Raw genomic sequence first — 25,319 nt, forward strand, 5'->3', positions numbered from 1 at the left:
AGCCTGGCCCCCGTACAGAGAGATCGCAGGGGGCCCCAGCGGTCGGACCCCCCGCGATCTCAAACATATCCCGTATCCTTATGATAGGGGATACGTTTTTTACCACTGGACTACCCCTTTAAGAGAGTGGCCATGCATCCAGTGTGAGTGAATGAGGGTAAGCAGACCTCTGCCCAATATAAATGCCTTTCCAGTAGATCGGCGCTTTACCCAGCTCAATGCAGGGTCACACAAACAATTCCTGGATCTTTTGTTGGTTGATGTGTCGCTGACTAACAATGATTATTATTATTTGGCCGCACAATCCCAGCCATCTGCTCGTAAACACGTGATTGCTCCTTCATGGGCCGATCGCGGGGTCTATTACACAGGGCTATAATCAGCCCTTTCATCCAATAATAGCCCCATTTTTAGATGGAAAGTCCTCCAGGCCTGGGTAGTCCCACCCTAATGTCTTTCCCTAGTGGTGCTGTCATGGAGAAATGTATTGTTAGGCAAACTGTAACCCTATGATTTCCGCCCCTCTGGAGGGTGTCATTATCTTCTCAGTATTCCTGTCCAGCAGCTGGAGGTCCTCTCCAAGGGTCCTGTCCTGGGTTCAACCTCATTACTACTAACAGTAACTATTTTTTTTCTATTTTTTGTCTATTACTAAGGCAGTGGTCCTCAAACTGTGGCCATCCAGATGTTGCAAAACTACAATTCCCAGCATGCCTGGACAGCCGTTGGCTGTCCAGGCATGCTGGGAGTTGTAGATTTGCAACATCTGGAGGGCCACAGTTTGGGGACCACTGTACTAAGGTTATGTTCACACAGTTGAATGTCCGCACAGAACAAAATCCCGCTGCAGTAGAGTCCCATTAATTCCAATGGCATTCTGCTACACTGTGCACATGGATGTTTGTGCTGTGAAAATCGCCATTCCAGCATCCGAAGAAAGAATAGTCATGTCTATTCCTTCTGTGGATTCTGCTCGGAAATTCCAAGCAGTCTTAGCGCCCGCCAGAGTCTTTAACCCCTTAACGACAATGGACGTAAATGTACGTCATGGTGACGTGGTACTTAACGCACCATGACGTACATTTAAGCGCCGCCATGATCGCGAGCACCGGAGCGGTGCTCGCGTGCGTTATGCCTGGCAGGTCCCGGCTGCTATCAACAGCCAGGGACCCACCAGTAATGGCGGACATCCACGATCAGTACAGATCACGGCATCTGGAGCAGTGCGGTACTTTGCACGTGTGATCGGATCACCCGCAGCGCTGCCGCAGGAACCTGATCATCCAGCATGGCGGCCGGAGGTCCCCTCACCTGGCTCCGGCCATCTCCCGGGGTCTTCTGCTCTGGTCCGAGATCGAGCAGAGCAGAAGATCACCAATAATACTGAGCAGTGCTGTGTCCTATACACTGAACAGTATTAGCAATCAACTGATTGCAATGAATAGTCCCCTATGGGGACATAAAAAGTGTAAAAAAAAAAGTAAAAAATGTAAAATAAAAAAATGTGAAAATATGTCATTTTTACCGGAAAGTGTACAGCGTGAAAACAAAACCTTCCAAAATTCGCTAAATTGCAGTTTTCTTTTCAATTTTCCCACATAAATAATATTTTATGGTTGCGCCGTACATTTTATGGTAAAATAAGTGATGTCATTACAAAGTACAATTGGTGATGCAAAAAAACAAGCCCTCATATGGGTCTGTGGATGGAAATATAAAGGAGCTATGATTTTTTTGAAGGCGAGGAGGAAAATGGGCCTGGTCCTTAAGGGGCTAAATGTGAACATGGCCTTAAAAGGGGTGGAAAACAAATGTTTTCAAATCAACTGGAGGAAGGTAAATAGATTTGCAAATTACTTCTGTTTAAAAATCTTAATCCTTCCAGTACATATCAGCTGCTATGGGGATTTGCTCCTGCTCTGGACAGTTTCTGAAATGGACAGAGGTGTCAGCAGAGAGCACTGTGGTCAGATTGGAAAGAACAACACAACTTTCTCAGAGCATACAGAAGCTAATAAGTACTGGAAGAATTAAGATTTGTATATGGAAGTAATTTACAAATCTGTGTAACTTTCTGGCACCAGTTGATTTGAAAACATTTCTTTTCCACTGGAGTTCCCCTTTAAGATGATCATCAGTGGTTAAAGGGGTACTCCATTGGAGAAAAAAAAATGTTTTGATCGACTGGTGCCAGATAGTTTAACAGATTTGTAAATTACTTCTATTAAAAAAAACTTAATCCTTCCAGTACTTATCAGCTGCTGTGTGACCCACAGAAAGCTCTTTTCTTTTTAAATTTCCTTTCTGTCTGACCACAGTGCTCTCTGCTGACACCTCTGTCCATTTTAGGAACTGTCCAGAATAGGAGCAAATCCCCATAGAAAACCTATTCTGCTCTGGACAGTTCCTAAAATGGACAAAGGTGTCAGTAGAGAGCACTGTGGTCAGGCACAAAAGAAATTCAAAAAGAAAAGAACTTCCTGTGGATCATAACAGCAGCTGATAAGTACTGGAAGGATTAAGATTTTTTTTAATAGAAGCAATTTACAAATCTGTTTAACTTTCTGGAACCAGTTGAATTAAAAAAAAATGTTTTGCAGTGGAGTACCCCTTTAAGGCTAAATGAAGCAGAAAGACACGTAATCTGGGGATTGTCAGACGACAGACGTTATAATCTGAGTCATGTTGAGGATGGGATCCAAAAATGGAGACAAAAAAAATACTTTTATAAAACAAACTTTACTTTTGTCAGGGAACAAACCAGAAATTCAGAAAAAAAATAATGTAGAAAGCGTTAATTATCTGGTATGAGACAAGAATGAAACAACGGGACTGGAAGAAACGGGGCGGCGTGATCCTTATTACCCATCACAGATTAACATGGACGCCAATATCTAATTATCATATACATAAAAGGCTTTGGGAATAGCGGCAGAAATCTGTGGCTGACATGGAGGAAATCTAATGAAACTCCATGGATGTATAATGTGCGCTGCTTAAAAACGAACAGATGGTGAGAGAAAATGTCAGTGTATACTCTGTAAATCAGCGTTTCCCAACCAGTGTGCCTCCAGCTGTTGCAAAACTACAATTCCCAGCATGCCCGGACAGCATTTGGTTGTCCAGGCATGCTGGGAGTTGTAGTTTTGCAACAGCTGGAGGCACCCTGGTTGGGAAACACTGCTCTAAATACTATATATACTTTTATTATTTATTGTTCTGTATTTACCCGGCCCATTACAGCCTTAACTGCCACCTTGAGCCCCTGTCAACTGTATTGGTATAAGGGAACCTACCTACTGGGGAAACTACCTGTTTGGGGTCTATAAACTGGGTAAAACTACCTACTGGGAAATATACTTACTTGTGAACCTACAGTATATACTGAAGAAACAATATACTGGGGGACCTACCTACCTTTTCCCTTAACCCACGTACTTACCGTCTCTCCTGCGCAAGACAACATGGGTGCAGTTTTACTGTTTGGGGCACTATAGCTGGGGGAAAGGTAAGGAGAGTGCTGGAATACTACGGAGCCGACAATATTTTTATTTTTTTTACACCCCACCCCAAACTAATAAAAATCTGCATATGACCCTGGTGGACATGAATAGCCATCACCACTCTGCTAGAGACCCTCCATGGTGGCCATTAGAGATGAGCGAACTTACAGTAAATTCAATTCATCACGATCTTCTCGGCTCGGCAGTTGATGACTTTTCCTGCATAAATTAGTTCAGCTTTCAGGTGCTCCGGTGGGCTGGAAAAGGTGGATACATTCCTAGCAAAGAGTCTCCGAGGACTGTATCCACCTTTTCCAGCCCACGGGAGCACCTGAAAGCTGAGCTAATTTATGCAGGATAAGTCATCAACTGCCGAGCCGAAAAGTTTGTGACGAATCAAATTTACTGTAAGTTCGCTCATCTCTAGTGGCCATATGCTATAATAAGGCACATGGACCATGCTATGGTGAGATCTCTATTCTTCAAGCTTGCTGGAAAATTTCCGATCCTCCTTTCGGGAGTGAAGTTTGGAGAATATCTTATTCTTTATGGACTTTCCCATATCTTTATCTCTAGTCATTTTCCTCTTCCAACGGCAATATTTCTGTCTTATTTCTGACTTATTTCTAATACAGATGAGCGAAGTTACAGTAAATTCGATTCGTCACGATCTTCTCGGCTCGGCAGTTGATGACTTTTCCTGCATAAATTAGTTCAGCTTTCAGGTGCTCCCGTGGGCTGGAAAAGGTGGATACAGTCCTAGAAGACTCTTTCCTAGGACTGTATCCACCTTTTCCAGCCCACCGGAGCACCTGAAAGCTGAACTAATTTATGCAGGATAAGTCATTAACTGGCGAGAAGTTCGTGACGAATCAAATTTACTGTAAGTTCGCTCATCTCTAATCATTATCAATTTCTCAGAACCTGACATTGTTAGATAGGCGTAAGCAAAATGGTATTCAGCTCACCCTTTGCCTAACCTGCGTCTCAGACCGGGATACTCCAATCCCACTTTAGAATCCACAACTACAAAACCAGAAGTCCAGCGCAGGCTCGATGCAATATTCTTTATTTTCAAAACAACGGACATGTACGAAGTAAAAAGAATAAAGAATATTGCATCGAGCCTGCGCTGGACTTCTGGTTTTGTAGTTGTGGATTGTTAGATAGTATTTCAGGACTCTAGTGGACATTTCTTCAGGACATTCTAGTGTGGTAATCGGTTTTCCTTTATGTTCACACTGAGTAAATAGACAAGTAACATTTCCTTAGGAATTGACAAGAAAAAGTCCTCATTAAAAAAAATTTTGTCCGCTCCTTGCCAAAAACCCTCATCGATTTATGGGTTAACCCCTTAAGGACCGAGGGTTTTTCCGTTTTTGCATTTTCATTTTTTCCTCCTTGCCTTTAAAAAATCATAACTCTTTCAATTTTGCACCAAAAAATCCATATGATGGCTTATTTTTTGCGCCACCAATTCTACTTTATAATGACGTCAGTCATTTTACCCAAAAATCTGCGGCGAAACGGAAAAAAAAATCATTGTGCGACAAAATTGAAAAAAAAAAAAAATACGCTGTTTTGTAACTTTTGGAGGCTTCAGTTTCTACGTAGTATATTTTTCGGTAAGAATGACACCTTATCTTTATTCTGTAGGTCCATATGATTAAAATGATACCCTACTTGTATTGGTTTGATTTTGTAGGACTTCTGGAAAAAATCATAACTACATGCAGGAAAATTTATATGTTTAAAATTGTCATATTCTGACCCCTATAACTTTTTTTATTTTTGCGTGTATGGGGTGGTATGAGGGCTCATTTTTTGCGCCGTGATCTGAAGTTTTTAGCGGTACCATTTGGTGCATTGATAGGACTTATTGATCACTTTTTATTCATTTTTTCATGATATAAAAAGTGACCAAAAATGCACTATTTTGGACTCTGGAATTTTTTTGCGCATACGCCATTGACCGTTCGGTTTAATTAAAGATATATTTTTATAATTCGGACATTTCCGCACGCGGCGATACCATATATGTTTATTTTTATTTACACAGTTTTTTTTATGGGAAAAGGGGGGTGATTCAAACTTTTAATAGGGGAGGGGTTAAACGATCTTCACTTTTTTTTTTGCAATGTTATAGCTCCCATAGGGACCTATAACACTGCACACACTGATCTATTACATTGATCACTGGTTTCTCATAGGAAACCAGTGATCGATGAATCTGCCGCTTGACTGGATCTCAGGCACTGAGCAGTCATTCGGCGATCGGACAGCGAAGAGGCAGGTAAGGGCCCTCCCGCTGTCCTGTAAGCTGTTCGGGATGCCGCGATTTCGCCACGGCTATCCCGAACAGCTCCTTGAGCTAACCGGCATGCTTTCACTTTCACTTTAGACGAGGCGTTCAACTTTGAACACCGCGTCTAAAGGGTTAATAGCGCATGGCACCGCAATCAATGCCGTGCGCTATTAGCCACGGGTCCCGGCCGTTGTTAAAGGCCGGGCCCGACCCGCCGTGGCCCCGCGTTCTAGATCGGGAGCAGACACATGACGTACCGGTACGTCATGTGTCCTTAAGGAGTTAAAGGGGTTGTCCAACAAAAGAAACAAATTTGTGTATGGTGTCAAAAATGTTCTCATCCATACTGCACGGATTTCTCCACATCAGCTCCGCTCTATCCCTTGTAGCTGTGATGTCCCATTACACTCAAAGATTCATTTCTAAAAACGTATCTGTCGTCTACATTAGATTTCTGAACATGGATTGTAACTTAAAACTTGAAAATAAAGGATTGCATATTAAATTGTACTTTTCTCAGAGGCAGGATGTTTTTCCTAATCTTATTATTGAAGATGTATCAATATAGAATTTAAAAGAACAAAACAGAAGCATCCCTTAACACACCTGCATTTTGGTCCAAACAACAAGGGGCGTCGCGTCAATATTGAATTTTAAACTTAAAAGGGGTATTCCAATAGGGTATTAAAAAAAAAAAAAAAAAAAAAAATTATATATATATATATATATAGCAACATTCTTTGTCTATATATATATATATATATATATATATATATATATATATATATATATATATATATATATTTATCGCTAAGGGTGCATTCCCACCACGTTTTTGCAATACAGTTCCCGTATACGTTTTCAATGTTAATACCGTATGGAACTGTATTGAAAACCGTATGCCAAAAGATGCATCAGGTTGTGTCAGTTTTTTTTCCCCGAACCCAAAACCGTAGTCTATCACGGTTTTTGGTCCGGGTGAAAAACTGTATTAAACCGTATAAGTTTATTTTTAACATGGGAGTCAATGAGAACCGTATGTGCGTACGGTTCCCTCCAGTTTTCACCATACAGTTTTTGACTTTGCACAGTTTTTTTCTTGGGATTTCAATCAAACAAGTGAAACTTTATTCAAAATGGAGTGAAAAGTTTAAAATGTATGCTTTTTTGTTTTTTTAAACGGATGTAACCGTATAAGGGTTAACATTTTTACACGTTTTGATACAGTTTAGTCAGGTTTTGAGGAATCCGTTTTTCATCCAAAAACGTGATACGGGAACTGTATTGCAAAAACGTGGTGTGCCTGCACCCTTACATAAGTCAAACATACCTGACCAGTCCCCTTATAGCTCTCAGCTTCTGCCTGCTTCCATATCAGGATGTCTGAGTCGGACCTGTCTGCTCAGCCAACTTCTGACCAGTGGCCGTGGGCAGGTCCTGCAGACAAACTGTGAGCAGCAGGGGATCGGAAATTCGTGGAATAGGATATGCAAGGTATTGGGTAGGCAAGTTTAACATATATATATGTTGACGGGCATGAGCCAAAAAAAATAAATATATAAATAATTTACAAAAAAACATTCCCAGTCCCAGCGGACCACTTCGACAAAGTTTATTGATATTTTTCATTACATTAGAATTTTTGGCATTGTAAATGGCTCATTATAGCTCTGTACTTGGCATCCTAGTTTGGCCCAGAAAAGAATGGTGTATTTTAAAATTAATAGAATCGGAATCACACACGTAAAGTAACAGTAAAATAATAATTTGGTAAAAATAAATAAATAGTCCAGACACATATCGATATTAAAAATATTTTTTATTCCAAACCTGAAATAAAAAAAGAAAAAGCATACATTGCAACACAAATCAAAATAAACTTAAATACATTCCAAAGCAGGAAACAAAAAGCAAGTTTAATAAAGTTTCACGTTTCTAAAGAGAAATCGGTCTTCAAAGAATATTTTGCCAGCACTGCTTTCTAAAAAAGCTCAGCTTTTACCAGTGTAAAGATCTTACAAAGACAATATATACATAAGACACACAGGGCCTCATTTACTAGTGCAGAGAAAAAGAAGAGGAGCGGTCTGCACCAACCAATCAAATCACAGCATCATGAATGAGGTTGTCTGATTGGTTACAAAGGGCAACACCTCCACTTTTCAGAAATGAGGGTCACACTGTTCTGTCATAACCACCTTCCACAGATTGAGCCGGACCAGCAAAAACATATTACACTCCTTTCTGAAACAAATAAATATAGTTTAACAAAACTATAAGAAAAGCTAAAAATCCCAAAAACACACTTAAAAACTACTATAAATTCACACTGGAAAATAAAAAATAAAATACAAAAAGGCATAAATCCAATGACATGAATTATTTTCTTTATTTCCTTTGGCAGTGATGAAAATAACTAGAAGTAAATGAAATGATTTTATGCTGTTTACTAGAGATCTTCGGCTAAGACTTGTAGGGTTGATTATATATATATATATATATATATATATATATATATATATATATATATATATATATATTACTGTTTGTACTAAAACATACCGCCATCAATTTCTATTCCACAGCAAAAAGGATTAAAAAAAAAAAATTCTGGTAACACTGCGTCCATTAGTCTACACCATGATCTCCTTGCATGTATTGCATAGCAACAGTTACTTATCATAAATAAAAGATATCAAGATGATCTCATCACTATCCATCTCTAAAGCACCAAGTATAGTGCATTTCTTTATTGTAGGATTCTTTATAATTGACATATGGCTCCTTATTTACTATTATGTTCCGACTGGTTTTTATCAGATTGTGTCTGCTCGAGATGAGCGAACTTACAGTAAATTCGATTCGTCACGAACTTCTCGGCTCGGCAGTTGATGACTTTTCCTGCATAAATTAGTTCAGCCTTCAGGTGCTCCGGTGGGCTGGAAATGGTGGATACAGTCCTAGGAGACTCTTTCCTAGGACTGCATCCACCTTTTCCAGCCCACCGAAGCACCTGAAGGCTGAACTAATTTATGCAGGATAAGTCATCAACTGCCGAGCCGAGAAGTTCGTGACGAATCGAATTTACTGTAAGTTCGCTCATCTCTAGTGTCTGCGCTAGAATTTGCACCCAAAAAAAAAACAGTCTGGATTCCATACCAAAATCATTAGGAGTGTGGCTTTATTATTTAAGATGGACCCCACCTATTTACTAATAAATTCACCCAAAACCATGAGAATATATGGCTGGAAATTCTCACCAAGTAAAAGATGGTCAGAACTGTGAAATCGTGCAAGTCTGAAACAACATTTCACACAAAAACCCCAACAATCTTGATAAACCAGGGCCCCTGACTCCCTAGGGAACAGTGAACGTGAGGACATGAGGGTTGTACTGTGTGGATTTCTAGCACCATGATCTTGCTTCTAAAATCAATTGTGATCAATTGCATATTTGACTCGATTTTATATGATGTTCCTGTAAATTACACTTGTAAGTCGTGTACACAGTGTCAAGTGCCCTTCTGGGAAGAGTTAGGCATTAGAAGTCATCTGTGTAGCTTAGGGCCCTTTTACACGGGCCGGCCTGCTGCAGATAACGGGCAGTGATTTTTGATCAGTGCTCGTTTGATAAGCCTTTACAAGGCTCAAGCAATCACGTGGCCCATTAAATTAATCATTATTGGCCACACAGTCCCTGATTAAACAGGGCGATATACAGCCTTTAACAATGATTTTATCATTCTCACAAAAGACGCGATCATCCCACCAACTAGTATTTGCATGTTTTTGCTTCCTTTTCCATGGGCCTATAAACCATGCATTGGTAGAGGTCTTGCCAATGCCAACATTCGGTAAAACATCTGTCCATACTAGTTCCCCCTTGCTGCAATTCTGACTAATAAGGGAAGATCAAAAGAGGGAAGTTCTGAGTAATCACAAAGATTGTCCTTCCTACACAGCCCGGATATTGGCCAATAACAATAGGCTAAGATCTCCCCATGTATGATCATTTTCAAAAATTGGTAGCCTATCCTTAGTATAGGCAGTAAAGGTCGTAACCTTGGAAAATACCTTTAAAGATGTTAAACCATGAAAAACATTGGATTATCCATCCCCAGAACTCTGCTATCTCCAGGGTTCAGGATTCTGTTTTGGTGATTGGTTGAAGTCCCAGAAGTGGGCCCACCCTGCAACCATACATGTATCAACCTATCCAATGACTATTTTCATTGGCTAATACCTTTTATACTACAATTCCCCTGTTGAAAAAATGTGCGCCATTATGATGATTCACTAGTGCATTCAGCACCCTCGAAAGAGTCCCATTGAAAAAATGCAAAAACAGTGAACAATGTAACAGTATCTCCCCATTAGACATGGTAATATTATGTGCAAAGCAGTATACATACATAAAAGCAACTTCTTATACAGAACTATTTCAAAAGTACCCAAAATATTTCTTTGTAAAAAACAGTAGATCATAAAAAGGCTCCTTGTAAACATCTTTTGTAAAAAGTTTCTAGCAATACAATTTTAGCATTTCACGCAATGGTGACTTTTGGTTTCTTTTTTTAACCTTTTTTTTTTCTTTTTTTCTGGTAAATAAAATTCCCAAAAAAAAAAAAACAGTCCATCGTCTGCAAGTTGAAAGATTCTTGGAAGAGCAATATACAACTATAGATGCCTTCAGAAATAACGCATCCTCCCATCTGCTATGGTTCTTAGTCTGAAATTCTTTAACAAATAGGCACAAGAGCTTCATGATTTGTCACAATACTGACCAGTTACAGAAAATATCCAAAATATTTTTTCCCCCCAAAAAGGAGCAAAAGGTGGAATTATTGCCTTTATATACGGGAAGACAAGTGGCCTATTTAGATAATGGACCCAAAAGAGAACCTCTGTTGACAACACTAACTGTTGAGGAGACGGGCACAGCCCAGAACCTAGATAAGACACCTTTGTGTTGTTACTTATCGGTTTCCTTATATGGTGTATCGGGCTGTCGTTTCCAGCTATCCCAGGCTGAATCTATAAATGCTGTCCAATGTCATCCGATCCTACTGGAATGGCTTTTTAATACAAAAGCAAAAAGGAAATGTAAGAAGACAGCTGTGCGGGATCTACAGGAGGCTGGCTAGATGTTCCTTGTGCAAGTTGGGAGCCACGTCACCTAGTTATTGATTGTCGTGTTAATTTTAACCCCTGCTCTGCCCACTTGGAGACACGGCAGTTTTGAGCAGTTTTTTAGCAGCTGTTCTATGGCAACATGACGAACGTGGAGTTCAGAAGACAGGGCATCTTTTTCCTGAAGAACGCAACTAAGGTCTTCAAACACATCTAGGAGGGGGAAAAAAAATTGCAAAGTTTTCAGACATAATCATAAAAAACTAAAATTGTGCAACATCGCTAACTAGATGGAAGCTCAAATTACACCCAATCACACTATTCAACTCTCTTAGCCCAGGGCTTATCAAATATGTTATGAGTATAGGAGCCAGCAAAAGAAGTAAAGAGCCAAGTGATGTCATATGATCAGTCACTAGTGTCCCTTCATCTCTCCCTGTGTCACGATCATTAGTGTCCCACTCCTCATGTGTCACGATCAATAGTTTCCCTCTCCTCTCATGTGTCACGATCATTAGTTTCCCTCTCCTCTCATGTGTCACGATCATTAGTGTCCCTCTCCTCTCCCCTTATGTGTCACGATCATTAGTGTCCCACTCCTCATGTGTCACAATCATTAGTTTCCCTCTCCTCTCATGTGTCACGATCATTAGTGTCTCCTCATCTCCTCTCATGTGTCATGATTATTTGTGTCCCCTCATTTCCCCGCATATGTCGTGATCATTAGTGTCTTCTACCATGTCACAATCATTAGTGCCCCCTTCATCTCCACTCACATGTCGTGATCATTAATGTCCCCTTCATGTCTCTCGATTATTAGTGTCCCCCTCCTCTGTCACAATCATAAGTGTCCCCTCTAAAGTATGACAGTGGAAAGAAAAGGCTCTATATTGGTGCTATGAGGGAAATTTACCGATGTTTCGTACATCAGCCTTAGGCTACTTTTTAGCACTTTTTTCTGCCACATTGTCTTATATTCATATTGTCTCATATTTCAGTTTTTTTTTTTTACAACTTTCAGAATGGTGTTTGTGAACACAGGGAAAAGTGATCAAAAGTAAAAACAATAATCAAGAAAGACCAATGTTAAACCCACAGGGGGAGATTTATCAAAACCTGTCCAGATGTAAAGTTGCTGAGTTGCCCATAGCAACCAACCAGATTGCTGCTTTAATTTTGTAGAGGCCTTGTTAAAAAAAAAAGAAGCGATCTGATTGGTTGCTATGGGCAACTCGGCAACTTTTTCTCTGGACAAGTTTTGATAAATCTCCCCCATAGTGCATATTTCTTGCCTTATTTTTCCCTTCATAGAAGTCTATGTGGGAAAAAATTATTAGATTCACAGAAAAAAATAAAACAACAGTCTTAGTATGCTCCAATATTAGAAAAAAATGTCATGTCTGGGCATGCTGGGAGTTGTAATTTTGTAACAGCTGGCAGCACCCTGGTTGGGAAACACTGCTTTAGGAGCCTTATGTTCACACATTGGAATGTCCGCATGAAAAATCTCAGTGTGGACATTGCACCAACAGCGCCATCTCATATACATCAAGGCATTTTCTTGCGGAATCCGCAGAAAGAATAGACATGTCTATTCCTTCTGCGGACGCCGGAATCGGAATTCACCTTGAAATGAATTCTTCTGCGGAATTCCGCATGGAAATTCTACTGTGTGAACATGGACTTTTAGTGCCAAACGATATTAAGAGTACCAAGCTGTGCCTATAAAGAGCCACACTGCCAAAAGGGTTTCCTTTAAATTTGTAGATACTATAAAGTTTCTAAAAAACAGAATTCCATGAGTAAACCAGAAAGGTGACAAGTGACTTGCTCTACATACAACACTTGATAAAAAGAGCTAGCGTCTAATACATTCTGCACTACTCTGGTACTAGATACCGATGACACAAGAGGTCAATTTATGCCATATATAAATGGGAATGAATAAGAACCTGGTCACAACAAACACATGGAAGATCGGTTATAGAGGATATATTGTATAAACAGGCTGTGCATTGACTGGGTAGCAGTGATGTATGTTAGCTTTGTGCTGACCCATAATCTGCTGTTAGTCATTGTTCTCCCCTGCAGAGGATTGTAGGCGGTGGATCAGGGTCACCCACTAGGATGGGTTGTAGCTGGTCGTGGCCGCGATATCTGTAGCTCAGCACCATATTTGGCTGCTCATCAGGTGCCAAAGAGGTAGTCGGGCTGGAGACTCCCGCCCACCTGGCTACAGTATACCCTTCCAGGAGGCATTGCTGGCTTCCACTGCTGCGATTTCTGCAAGGTATGCACAAGGCCCACTAGGAGCAGTGGAATGGACAGCAGAGCATCATGGGGTGGCCCCCCTTAAACTGCCACCCTAGGCCTGGGCCTTGTTGGCCTATTGGCTAATGCACCACTGCAGTGTAGTGAAGGCACATTAGATAATCATGCAATGTGATCCATGTTTAAAGAAGAATCTACACTTAGATCATATAATGATGCAATTTGCTCTTTAACACCCAGGATCTGGACCCAACTACAAGGCCATTATTAGTGGAGGATGGGAAGCATTTTGTGAATTGCTGTTTGGCCAAATAAATATCCCTTAATGCCATTGAATCTACTCCAGCCTGTAAAGTGGAGTCTAAAAATAATACTCTAATACCATCAAGCACTGATAAGCCTTACTGTAACCTATACTTAGCTGGCAGCTTAGATTACAGCACATCTGCAGCTGCCACGGAAGTGTTGAGCTGCACTTGCTGACATATTGATTTAATGCCAAGTCCTTTTTTTTTAAGCAATAGTCATGGGGAAAAAAAATGCTTATAAAAAAAAAAAAAAAAAAAAAAAAAACACCCTCCCGTATTTCATGTTCTTTGAAACGTGGAGGTATACAAATTTAGGCAATGTTACACTACACAAAGCAAAAAAAGCCTACTGATCTCCAGAGGACACACCAGCCATTGGATATTGAGACTTACCCTGCAGTTGCCGGAGGAGATGTTCATTTAAACGTCCCAGTTCTTCTCTGCTCATCGAGCTCACTAGAAGCGAGGGAGAAAACATACAGAAATCAATTACCATCACCACAGTAATCCAAGTAATTGAAAACATCCAGCAAAAAAGTTAATAATAAAGTCTGCGGTCGGGAGCCACACATCTGAGGAAGGAAATAAAAAAAGACAATGGAATGGTGGGTAAGGACTGCTTACTGTCTTCAAAAGATTCATCGGCTATGGGAGCTTATATTCTGCAGCCAAATCAATAGTTCAGCTAGGTTTTTTTTTTACAGCTAGGGTTTTTTCCTATATATATATATATATATAAATATATATATTACACACACACACACACACACACAGTGGTCCCTCAACATACGATGGTAATCCGTTCCAAATGGACAATCGTTTGTTGAAACCATCATATGTTGAGGGATCAGGGCAATGTAAAGTATAGGACAGTGGTCTTCAACTTGCGGACCTCCAGATGTTGCAAAACTACAACACCCAGCATTGCCCGGACTGCCAACGGCTGTCCGGGCATGCTGGGAGTTGTAGTTTTGCAACATCTAGAGGTCCGCAGGTTGAAGACCACTGGTATTGGAGGTTATACTCATGTGTCCCCGCCGCTCCGGACAGTTACCGCTCGTCACAGCTGCCCTGGATGTCGCCCTCCATCGCTGTCGCCGCGTCCCCATGGTGTCCCCGACGCTCCAGCAAGACCTCTGCTTCCCCGGCATCCTCGCTCTCCGTCGCCGACATCACGACGTTACGCACGCCGCTCCCATTGGATGACGGGACGGCGTGCGCAGCGACGTGATGACGACAATGGAGAGCGCCGACTAAGCAGGGGATCCCGTAGAGGACGCGCCGGAGCCCCGATGACAGGTAAGCGATCGTCGGCGGACCACATGGGGCACCGTAAACGGCTATCCGGTGGCAGCTGAAGCAGTCTGCGATGCTGGATAGCCGTTTATGTTGAAATGATCGTATGTCGGGGCCATCGTAGGTCGGGGGGGGGGGGGGGGGGGTCACTGTGTATATATATATATATATATATATATATATATATATATATATTTTAGTGTCATTGTCATTTGTAAAAACCTTAAACATGTTGAAAGTATAGCTCCCACTAGGTCGCAAGACGGGAGAAAAGCACGGTGGCGCGCGCCTCACTGCCTTTTCTCCTGTCTGTCATTCAAACCCGACTCATTCCCCATGGACTATATTGGAGTAAATTATTCTGATTTAACATCTGGCTGGGCAGTAGAGCATGCTGGCGGGTACTTCACGGGGTTAAAACCCACAATCGCAGCGAGTGTTAGGAATAAGACCCAGTTTGATCTAAAACTTTTGACTTGTCTGGGCAACATGTCAAAAGTGTTTACAAATGACACTGATGCTTTAATGTGGACTTTACCCCAAGATTTAAAGTTATCCTATTATGCAAACAAACAGCTGCAAAAAAATGGCATTTCTTGCAGGTTTTTGCAAAAATCAGCCATTGATTTATTGCTTACTTTTTTTTTTTTTTTTTTTTTTTTTTTTTTTTTGCTCATTTGGTTATTTAGTTAACCACTGTTGAAATTACAGTCCTTTTATTATTTATTTAACTTATTTGTACTCTAGCAGGCAATTTTCCATTAACAGTGGAGCAAAATATAATAATCAGTAAAAGGAAAACATTCTTTATTTTTCTTAAGTCAATTTTTAAGATTAAAAACAGCATTTTTTTACAGTAATGTTTTACAGTGTGTAAACCTGGCCTTACTTCGTAATGGAACCTGACAGCAAGCGTTTAAATTCTCTACAGTGCCTCCAGAGGGTAAATAAAGTATTACACAGTTCCGATTGAAATAATTTGGCTGTCCATGTAAATGCATAGACATATTGGGTATTCCAGTGCAATATACAATTTATAGAGACATCCTCCACTCCAGCTATTCAATAGTGTAGACTCCTAAATGACAATGTTAAGTTATCCTCTATACACCGGACAGGGGATAAGATAGCCATTAAGTCAGATAGCATTAAGTCAGACGGAGCCACAAGCTCTTCCATAGGCTGAGTTGAGGCCACCTCTGCTACCCATTCTCCTACAGTGGGAGCCTCCAGGGAGCTCCAGTACCAAGGGATGACAGTCTTGGCCGCTTCAATAAGATGCCGCAATAGGGAATATTTATATTTAGAGACAGCCATGGGGAGCATGAACAGTAACACAGCGCCCAGGTCACGAGGGACAGACGCTTCTGTGACAGTCTGCACAATCGAGAGGACTGAATTCCAAAAGAAGAACACACCAAACATGCATCATCGTGCCCTCGGCAGCTCCACCCCTCCAAAAAGAATCCGGGACCGGTGGGTACCAGCGAGCGGGAGAGAATTTTGAAACTAGTCTCCTGGGCTCTGGTAGCCATAACCGCTTTGTGAGTCAGATAGAAGCAACAAGACCACTGTTCAGGAGAGTAGTCCCGACCCAGTTTGGCCTCCCACGCTGCGCAGAAGGGGGGGTGGGGGGTGGGCTTGTGATGTATGTGAGATTAGAAGAGCACACAGGAGAGAAATTGAGTGCAGAGGGCAAGACGAGGCCATGCAATGCTGCTCAATGGGGGCGATGCAAGTTCAGGGTACTATGTAACGAGGAATGAAAGGGTCTCAGCTGGAGGTACTCGAACAGAACCCTACGAGAGAAAGGCCAAGACTCCCGAAGGATGTCCAGGGGTTTGAGGAGCCCACCAGCAAAAACCTGACAAAAGCGCATAGGACGTGAGAGAGAAACGCCCAGGAAACCACCCTCTGAGGTCCAGTCAGGGGTGAAGTCAGGATGGCCAAAAATGGGGAGCAAGGGACCAGAACAGTCAACAAGGGAGCCCCCTCTACCAGCATATTTTAGGGAAGCTAGGGTATGTCGGGTGGAGAATGAAAGAGAAAGTGAGTCCAGTGAGTCCTGGAGAGAAGGAAACCATGTCCAAGGGAGTGTGGAGAGAGAGCGAGGGCATAAGGCTTGGGCAAGCCGTACCCAGAGTTTATGGTCAGGGTTATGAAACCAGTCCAGGACACTCGCGTGAGCACAGGCAAGATAGTAGAGCCTACCATCAGGGAGCCCAACCCCACTTGAAACATTGTGCCGGGTTAAGAGGAGCCTGTTGATCCTGGGACGGGAGGCCGACCACACAAGAGCCGAAACATCTTTGAAAATATATCCAGAACACAGTGGGTATATGTATCGGAAGTGTTTGGAGCAAGTACAGCAACAGTGGCACGATCGTCATCTTTAGTATGGCAATCCGGCTGAACTCTCCACGATTCCAAGAGGTTAGGTCAGAGCGAATACGGGACAGCAAAGGCAAGAACAAGTTAGCCAGATCAGCTGGGATGACAGTCCCCATGTAGGACATGCCCCGAGGGGGCCAGGCGAAAGGAAAGGAGAAGTGAAGGGCCGTCAGCTCATGGCCTGGCAATGAAACACCCAGCGTTTCAGATTTAGAGTAATTGATTTTAAAATAAGACCAGCAACCAAACTCAGAGAGCCGGGCCATCAAGGTTTTGAGAGACTCCATCGAATTGGTGAGGTAAACTAAAAGATCGTCCGTGAAGGCCGTACATTTGAACTCGTGATCACCAATCACAAGGCCATGAATATTGGGATCGGTGTGGATGGAGGAGAGCAGGTGTTCCATCACCAGGACATACAGCAGGGGATAGAGGGGACATCCCTGCCTAGTTCCATTATGGATGCTGAAGGAATCTGACAGGGAGACCCCTGTTCTTATGATGTTTAGGGGTGTCAAGATTTAGGAGTCATGGGATTTAAAAAACCCAAATTCAACTGACCAGTTTTTGAAATAATAGGCAAGTCCCTTTTTCAGGACACTACTTTATCTAACAGCCAGTGAGTGGAGAGTGGATATAAAGTATATATTGCATTGGACAACCTGGTATGTATGTGCATTACATGGACAGGCATTTGATTTCAATTGGAATTGTGTAATACTTAATTTCTCCTCTGGTGGCACGGCAGGGAAATTGAATACTTGCTGTCAGGGTCCACCACAGACTGAAGATAATCACTGGGGGTTCCTAGGGACATTTTTATCAGCTTACCATGTGGGGGCCCTTTTAACACAAAATTATTATTGTTAACATAAGACAGCTCCTTTAAAGGAATCCTGTAGTAAACTAACTTGTAGTGAAATATCATTGGGATAGGGGATTAATTATAGATTGTGGGGGTCCGACCAATGGGACTCCCCGCGATCTCCTGAACGGGGCCCCGGCAGTCTGCTGAAAGGGGGCGTGCTGACCCCCGCATGGAGGTAGATATACATTGAGAAGACATGTCGACCGTGGCTTCCTGCGGGGGGGGGGGGGGGGGGGTTGGGGTGTCAGAATGGCTGCTTCTGGAGATTGCGAGGGGTCCCATCGGTCAGACCCCCGCAATCTATAACTTGTCCCCTATCCTTTGTATAGGAGATAAGTTATATTTTACTGCACTACTTTAATCTAGGTCTGCTGATATTAGGTCACGCAGAAATCTGTAGATCAGTGTTCTCAAACTGTGGCCCTCCAGATGTTGCAAAACTTCAACTCCCAGCATGCCCGGATAGCCAACGGCGTGGAATCCCCTATACTTTTACTCATGTGCCACCAATGATGCAATGGAAGCAGTAGACCTACTACTTGAAAACCACAGATCTATATTAAACTGTATGTAAAATTCCCAGCACTTAAATAAACCATTCTTCAAGCATTCCTCTACGGATGCATTATACTAAATCTAGAAACTTCTCCTGGAACCAAATCACTATCTATCTGACTTCCTGTCAATCACAAGAGATATTTTCTACAACATCCTAAGGCAGCTAATAAGGTTGATGGAGGAAGATGTGATCTTGGGTTGTCCTTTGCAATGAACAGTATTTTATAATCCACTTAGACATAGAGCCCCCTCACTAAACCGTAACATTATATTCTATCCCAATAGAAGACATTTTAGCTTATGTTTTGGAGCAAAAATATCCTGTAGACAGTAAAGTAGTAAAGAAACTGTAGAGTCAAGATGTCCTAAAAGTGAAAAAACTGTGGCAACAACTCTACATCAATTTGTCACTTTTTAACAAAGGTCTTATAGGTGTAATCCGCCCCGAGACATCTTATCCCCTATCCTAAGCATAGGGTATAAGATGTCGGATCGCGACGGTCCGGCCGCTGGGACCCCCCGCAATCTCCGTGTGGGCACCCCAGTGTTCTGAACATTGTGTTCAGAACGCTGGTTTCGGGCGGCCAAGGTCGTGACATGACGATTAGAAAAACATGGCTGCTTTTTCTTAAAAACAGTCCCACAATTTTCCATCCATGGGTTATGGCTGGAATTGTAGTTCAGCTGTACTGAAGTGAATGGACCTGTTAAAAGGGGTACTCCGGTGAGAAAACAATTTTTTTTAATTAACTGGTACCATAAAGTTTAACAGATTTGTAAATTACTTCTATTAAAAAATCCTAATCCTTCCAGTACTTATCAGCTGCTGTATACTACAGAGGAAGTTCTTTTATTTTTGAATTTGTTTTCTGTCTGACCACAGTGCTCTCTGCTGACACCTCTGTCCATGTCAGTTACCGTCCAACGCAAAAACAAATTCCCATAGCAAACCTATACTGCTCTGAACAGTTCCTGATATGGACAGAGGTGTCAGCAGAGAGCACTGTGGTCAGACAGAAAAGAAATGTAAACAAAAAAAACTTCCTCTGTAGTATATGTAATGTCCCAGTACAGGGCATGGTCCTATACTACCTGTAGGCCCTGTCAGGTTGAGTCCCTCTGTGACCTGGGGACTCCCTTGCAGGGTCTCCCTTGTTTTCTCCCTGTTTTATATGGTGTGTATATAACTTTAATGCATAGACAGGATCCCTATGTCTAGATAGTATACAGGATCTGTGGGAGGTCTCAAGGTCCTGTGAGTAAGCCTGACATGTTATGCAGTCACATGATCTGTTGTCACATGTACTCCAAGAGCACCAGCTTTAACCTATGACCCACAGCTTGACCAATGGGATTTAGTCCAGCCCCCCACTATATAAAGGGGCGGCCATTGCAATTAGGTCTCTTCCCTCAGACTCTTTTGAGAGTAACATCTAAGTCTTTGCTGAGGCAGCTACCAGAGATCTCAGGAGAAGTGTTCAGCATCTGGAAGGCCACAAAGCTAAAGTCTATCCAGTAAGTCTCAAGTCTATATCTGCTGTCACTACAAATAGTCAAGTCCTGCACATAGTCTAGTCTAGTCAAGTCCTGCACATAGTCAAGTCAAGTCCTGCACATAGTCAAGTCAAGTCCTGCACATAGTCAAGTCAAGTCTAATTACAACTCAAAGTCAAGTTTATTACAAGTATTGGTCCAGCAAGCTGCAAGGTCCTCTGGGTCCTGGCCACCTCTCTGGGAAATCTGGCCTTAGCTGTGAAGATAATTACACTTGTCTTCTACTCAGTAAAGCCTCAGTTTGCCCCGAACTGATTGTGGACTCTTTATTCACTACTAGCCCATGGGATAGTGGAGAATCCGAGCGTGTGGTGTTCCGGAACCCGAAAACCACACTGGCGTCACGAACACATAGGGGTTAACACCATCCGACCCCGGGGGTTAATAACATCTGATCCCACCACTCACACCACAACACCTGTGGTCCCGCCATTTACACCGGTGGTTACCACATATACAGCAGCTGGTAAGTACTTGAAGGATTAGGATTTTTAATAGAAGTAATTTAAAAATCTGTTTAACTTTCTGGCACCAGTTGATTTTAGAAACATTTTTCACGGGAGTACCCCTTTAATGAAGGCTTGCACCTCCCTTAGTACCACCCCTGGGGGAATTCTGGCATATATGATGAGCCATTCTTGCTCCCTTAGTGATCTATGACAAAAGATAACAGGGGATAAATGTATAAAAACACTTACATTCTTCTTTGTTGTAATGCTGGTGTCTTCTCCGACCATTGGGTCCAGACGGCTGGTTATGGTTAGCTTTAGGCTTTTGTTCCTTACAGGGATGAGGCCACAGCTGACTATGGCAGTATGTGGAGTTGGAATTCTGGAGAACGCTCATATTCCTCTCCAAAACCCCCTTAGCACATGTGGCTATACCTCCAGCTCCAGTGTCCAACCACTTTTCGGAATACCTGGGAACCTGTGAGTCGTGCTGGGGAAGCAGACTCTTCTCATTCAGGTGTCTAAACTTGTAAAGCTTGTGTTGAGCCGGTTTGGAACACTCTGAATCCGAATATAAATCCTTATTTTGTGCATATTGGACAATCCAGTTTATTTTTTTGCTGAGAATAGTTTTCACTTCTTCGTAGGGACTCTTGGAAAGCTTGGACCGGGAGCAGTCTTGGTTTGCAATCTGGTGATATTTCTCAAAACAGTCCTTGTGACCCCGTAAAGAGCTAGTGTGCAGAAGATCCGACTTTGCTACTCCTAAAAGACAACAAAAATAAATTAACAACATTTTTCATTGTTAAAAAATAAATAAAAAAATCGGAACATTTCTTGCATATACAAACATAACAGATGGTGAACGTTCCTCTGATCACCATCACACCACTAACAAGCTTTAGGATTTCTATTTATTATCTCTAAGGGCTGATCTGCATACATTTACATTCCTATTTAGCTGTGAACAGATTGGTCCCCCTAGTGGTGGCAAAAGGTTGCAAATATTTTGATCCCTTGGGAATGAAACAAGCTGATCTTTGATTAGGTAAGTACCTCAACGACTCACCACTGTTCCAAATGTGACTTACATGTTAAAAATGAACTATAGGATCATAAAATAAAAAGAATAGGATAGGTATAATCTACAGTAGTCTAGGCATGTGCAGACATATATAGTAGAATCACTGCATTGAATGTGCCAACAACATTTCTACTGACAGCCAGAAGAATTCTTAAATATAAGGTTAACACAATCATGTCTACAGGCATTATCAATGTTTTTTTTTATAAAGTATGCATAAAGTAAGATTTCCCAAACTTAAATCAGATTAAAATCAGCCAAAATACTTGTTTGGTCTTGAAAAGTGTTCCTGGAAAAGTCTGGTATAAATAAGGGCTTTAAGGACGGTGTCATACCAGAAATATGGGAGATTTCAAGTTACTTGGAAACTGAACAACAACTTTTTCAAGACTAAACAGATAATTCATTAGATTCAGTGAATCTTACTGTAGATTAACCAGTCTATTGTTTTTATTACTTCCTTCCTTAAAGCAGTACTACAGCATTTTTCTTCCTTGTTGATAGTCTAGTACAGTGGTCTCCAACCTGTGGACCTCCAGATGTTGCAAAACTACAACTCCCAGCATGCCAGGACAGCCAACGGCTAGTCCACACAGTAGTCTGTAGGATTCAATCAATCACACTATGCATTCCTGTAAGTCTCACATTGATCTTCCTATAGGAATGCGTAAAGAAAGAGACATGTGGGATTTAAGCAAAGTGCGGGTTGGGGGGGGGGGGGGGGGGTATTAATAACGAATAGGCACACTTTTTCGGATGTAGATAAGGACAAGTATGGCTATATGGCCTCTTTTTTCTCTTTTGACTGATGTTGATATGTATATCTGAATTGTATACGGTAAATTTTATATTTAAAAGAAATAAAAAAAGTAAAAAAACAAAAAAAAAAAAAAAAAATGCGGGTCTATGAGAAGGAAAAGCACTGGGATCGGAATTCAAAATTTAGGCCACAATTAGTGGCAATACTACCAACGTACATTACCAACAAGAAGGAAAAACAAAAGTAGTAAAACCCAGAAATAAAAAAAAGGCTTATAATCTGTGCAACCCTTTAGATGGTGCTCTGGTATCCTCATAACAGTGATACCATCAACACTGAGCATTATATAGGTAAAAACAAAACCCAAACTGCCTCTATGTTTGGATCCATGCACAGTCACCTCACTAGTCCTGCAGCACCATTTGTTTTATTCCAGCACAGCTGCATCCATGTGTACTATTATTCTAGTTTGGTCATGTGACCACCAATCTAAGGCTGGGTTCACATCACGTTTTTGCCATACTGTTTTCAATCAGTTTTTCTAAAGAAAATCGTATGGGAAAAAAACAGATAGAACAGTATGGGAAAAAGTAAACCATATGAGTTTTTAAACCGTATACTGTTTTTAAAAGTGCATACAGTTCCGTCCGTTTTTATATAAAAAAAAAAAATAAAAAAAATACATACGTTTTTGAAAATGTTGTCCATTTTTAATGAGAAGGGTCTTGGATGAGGAGTATGTATAATATTTGAATGACTTAGGTCTTATTTCATCAGGCGCTAATCAGCCGGAAGCAAATGTTCTCATCCTATTTATTATACTGGAGTCTTTTAGAGAAAACATAACGTTTCTCCTTTTATATACCTGTGATGTACAAAGATGCACCATTGAAGTTCTTCCTGAGGACACCGCACGTTTGACATTTTTATAAAATTGTTAAAAGTTTTGAAGCTTAACTTCAAGCCTCATTCTTCCTCTTAGATTAGACGTAAAATGTTCTAATACAAACAACATAGAGAGTTCTGGCCACAGATCCCCCGCCTGCAAATGGAAAGCTCGAGGTTTGGGACTTATATAGGGAAAATATTTCAAAATCTTAAAAGACTTTTTCCCTGAACAACTGGCTTGCTCTGAAAGCAGGTAGGACTGCAGAGCCGAGATAGGATTGAGGACATTTTAATTTCATGCTTATTAGCCGATTTTGTAAAGGAGTTGAAATTCTTGACAGGGACTATAGACATGAAACGTCTGATGAGAAGGAAGAGAGGAAAAATTAGGTCACCGCATGAACGCCATTGTTGTACCAACCTCATCGCCCTAATAGGAGGCTCAGCGCTGTCCTATCTTAAAGTAGAGAAAAGTGAAAACTTATATGGCTTCAAGAAGCACAAAATACACTGCTCAAAAAAATAAAGGGAACACTTAAACAACACAATGTAACTCCAAGTCAATGACACTTCTGTGAAATCACACTGTCCACCCAGGAAGCAACACTGATTGACAATCAATTTCACATGGTGTTGTGCAAATGGAACAGACAACAGGTGGAAATTATAAGCAATTAGCAAGACCCCCCCAATAAAAGGAGTGGTTCTGCAGGTGGTGACCACAGACCTCTTCTCAGTTCCTATGCTTCCTGGCTGATGTTTTGGTCACTTTTGAATGCTGGCGATGCTTTCACTCTAGTGGTAGCATGAGATGGAGTCTACAATCCACACAAGCGGCTCAGGAAGTGCAGCTCATCCAGGATGGCACATCAATGCGAGATGTTGAAAGAAGGTTTGCCGTGTCTGTCAGCGTAGTGTCCAAAGCATGGAGGCGCTACCAGGAGACAGGCCAGTACATCAGGAGACGTGGAGGAGGCCGTAGGAGGGCAACAACCCAGCATCAGGACCGCTACCTCCACCTTTGTGCATAGAGGAACAGGAGGAGCAGTGCCAGAGCCCTGCAAAATGACCTCCAGCAGGCCCCAAATGTCAGAAACAAACTCCATGAGGGTGGTATGAGGGCCCGACGTCCACAGGATGTTTGGCATTTACCAGAGAACACCAAGATTGGCAAATTTGCCACTGGCACCACATGCTCTTCACAGATGAAAGCAGGTTCACACTGAGCACGTGACGTCTGGAGACACCAAGGAGCACATTCTGCTGCCTGAAACATCCTCCGGCATGACTGGTTTGGTGGTGGGTCGGTAATGGTGTGGGGTATTATTTCTTTGGGGGCGGCCGCAAAGCCCTCCATGTGCTTGCCAGAAGTAGCCTGACTGCCATTAGGTACCGAGATGAGATCCTCAGACCCCTTGTGGTACCATATGCTGGTGCGGTTGGCCCTGGGTTCCTCCTTATGCAAGACAATGCTAGACCTCATGTGGCTGGAGTGTGTCAGCAGTCCCTGCAAGAGGAAGACATTGATGCTATGGACTGGCCCGACCGTTCCCCAGACCTGAATCCGATTGAGCACATCTGGGACATCATGTCTCGCTCCATCCACCAACGCCACGTTGCCCCATCGACTGTCCAGGAGTTGGCGGATGCTTTAGTCCAGTCTGGGAGGACATCCCTCAGGAGAACATCTGCCCCCTACCAAATCAGGAGCATGCCCAAGCATTTTAAGTAGGTCATACTGGCACATGGAGGCCACACAAACTACTGACCCTCATTTTGACTTGTTTTAAGGACATTACATCAAAGTTGGATCAGCCTGTAGTGTGGTTTTTCACTTCGATTTTGAGTGTGACTCAATATCCAGACCTCCATGGGTTGATTTCCATTGATCATTTATGTGCGATTTTGTTGTCAGCGCATTCAACTATGTAAAGACAAAATAATTTCATACAAT

At 41.9% G+C, this 25,319-nt stretch overlaps 1 protein-coding gene across 4 annotated transcripts in view; it reads right to left on the reverse strand.

The window, feature by feature from the left end:
- Positions 1 to 8,848: 8,848 nt before the first annotated feature.
- Positions 8,849 to 25,319, reverse strand: part of C2H21orf91 (chromosome 2 C21orf91 homolog) — a 69,530-nt gene continuing 53,059 nt past the window's right edge. For all 4 annotated transcript variants that reach the window (XM_056559424.1, XM_056559426.1, XM_056559427.1 and 1 more), the window contains exons 3-5: positions 20,883 to 21,398; positions 13,911 to 13,973; positions 8,849 to 11,151 (exon numbers count right to left, since the gene is read on the reverse strand). In XM_056559424.1, the coding sequence (XP_056415399.1) occupies positions 10,985 to 11,151; positions 13,911 to 13,973; positions 20,883 to 21,398 (746 nt within the window). In that variant the 3' untranslated portion in view covers positions 8,849 to 10,984. The remainder of the gene's footprint in view (positions 11,152 to 13,910; positions 13,974 to 20,882; positions 21,399 to 25,319) is intronic.

This window comes from Hyla sarda, chromosome 2 (assembly GCF_029499605.1).
Source record: "Hyla sarda isolate aHylSar1 chromosome 2, aHylSar1.hap1, whole genome shotgun sequence".
Lineage (NCBI taxonomy): Eukaryota > Metazoa > Chordata > Amphibia > Anura > Hylidae > Hyla > Hyla sarda.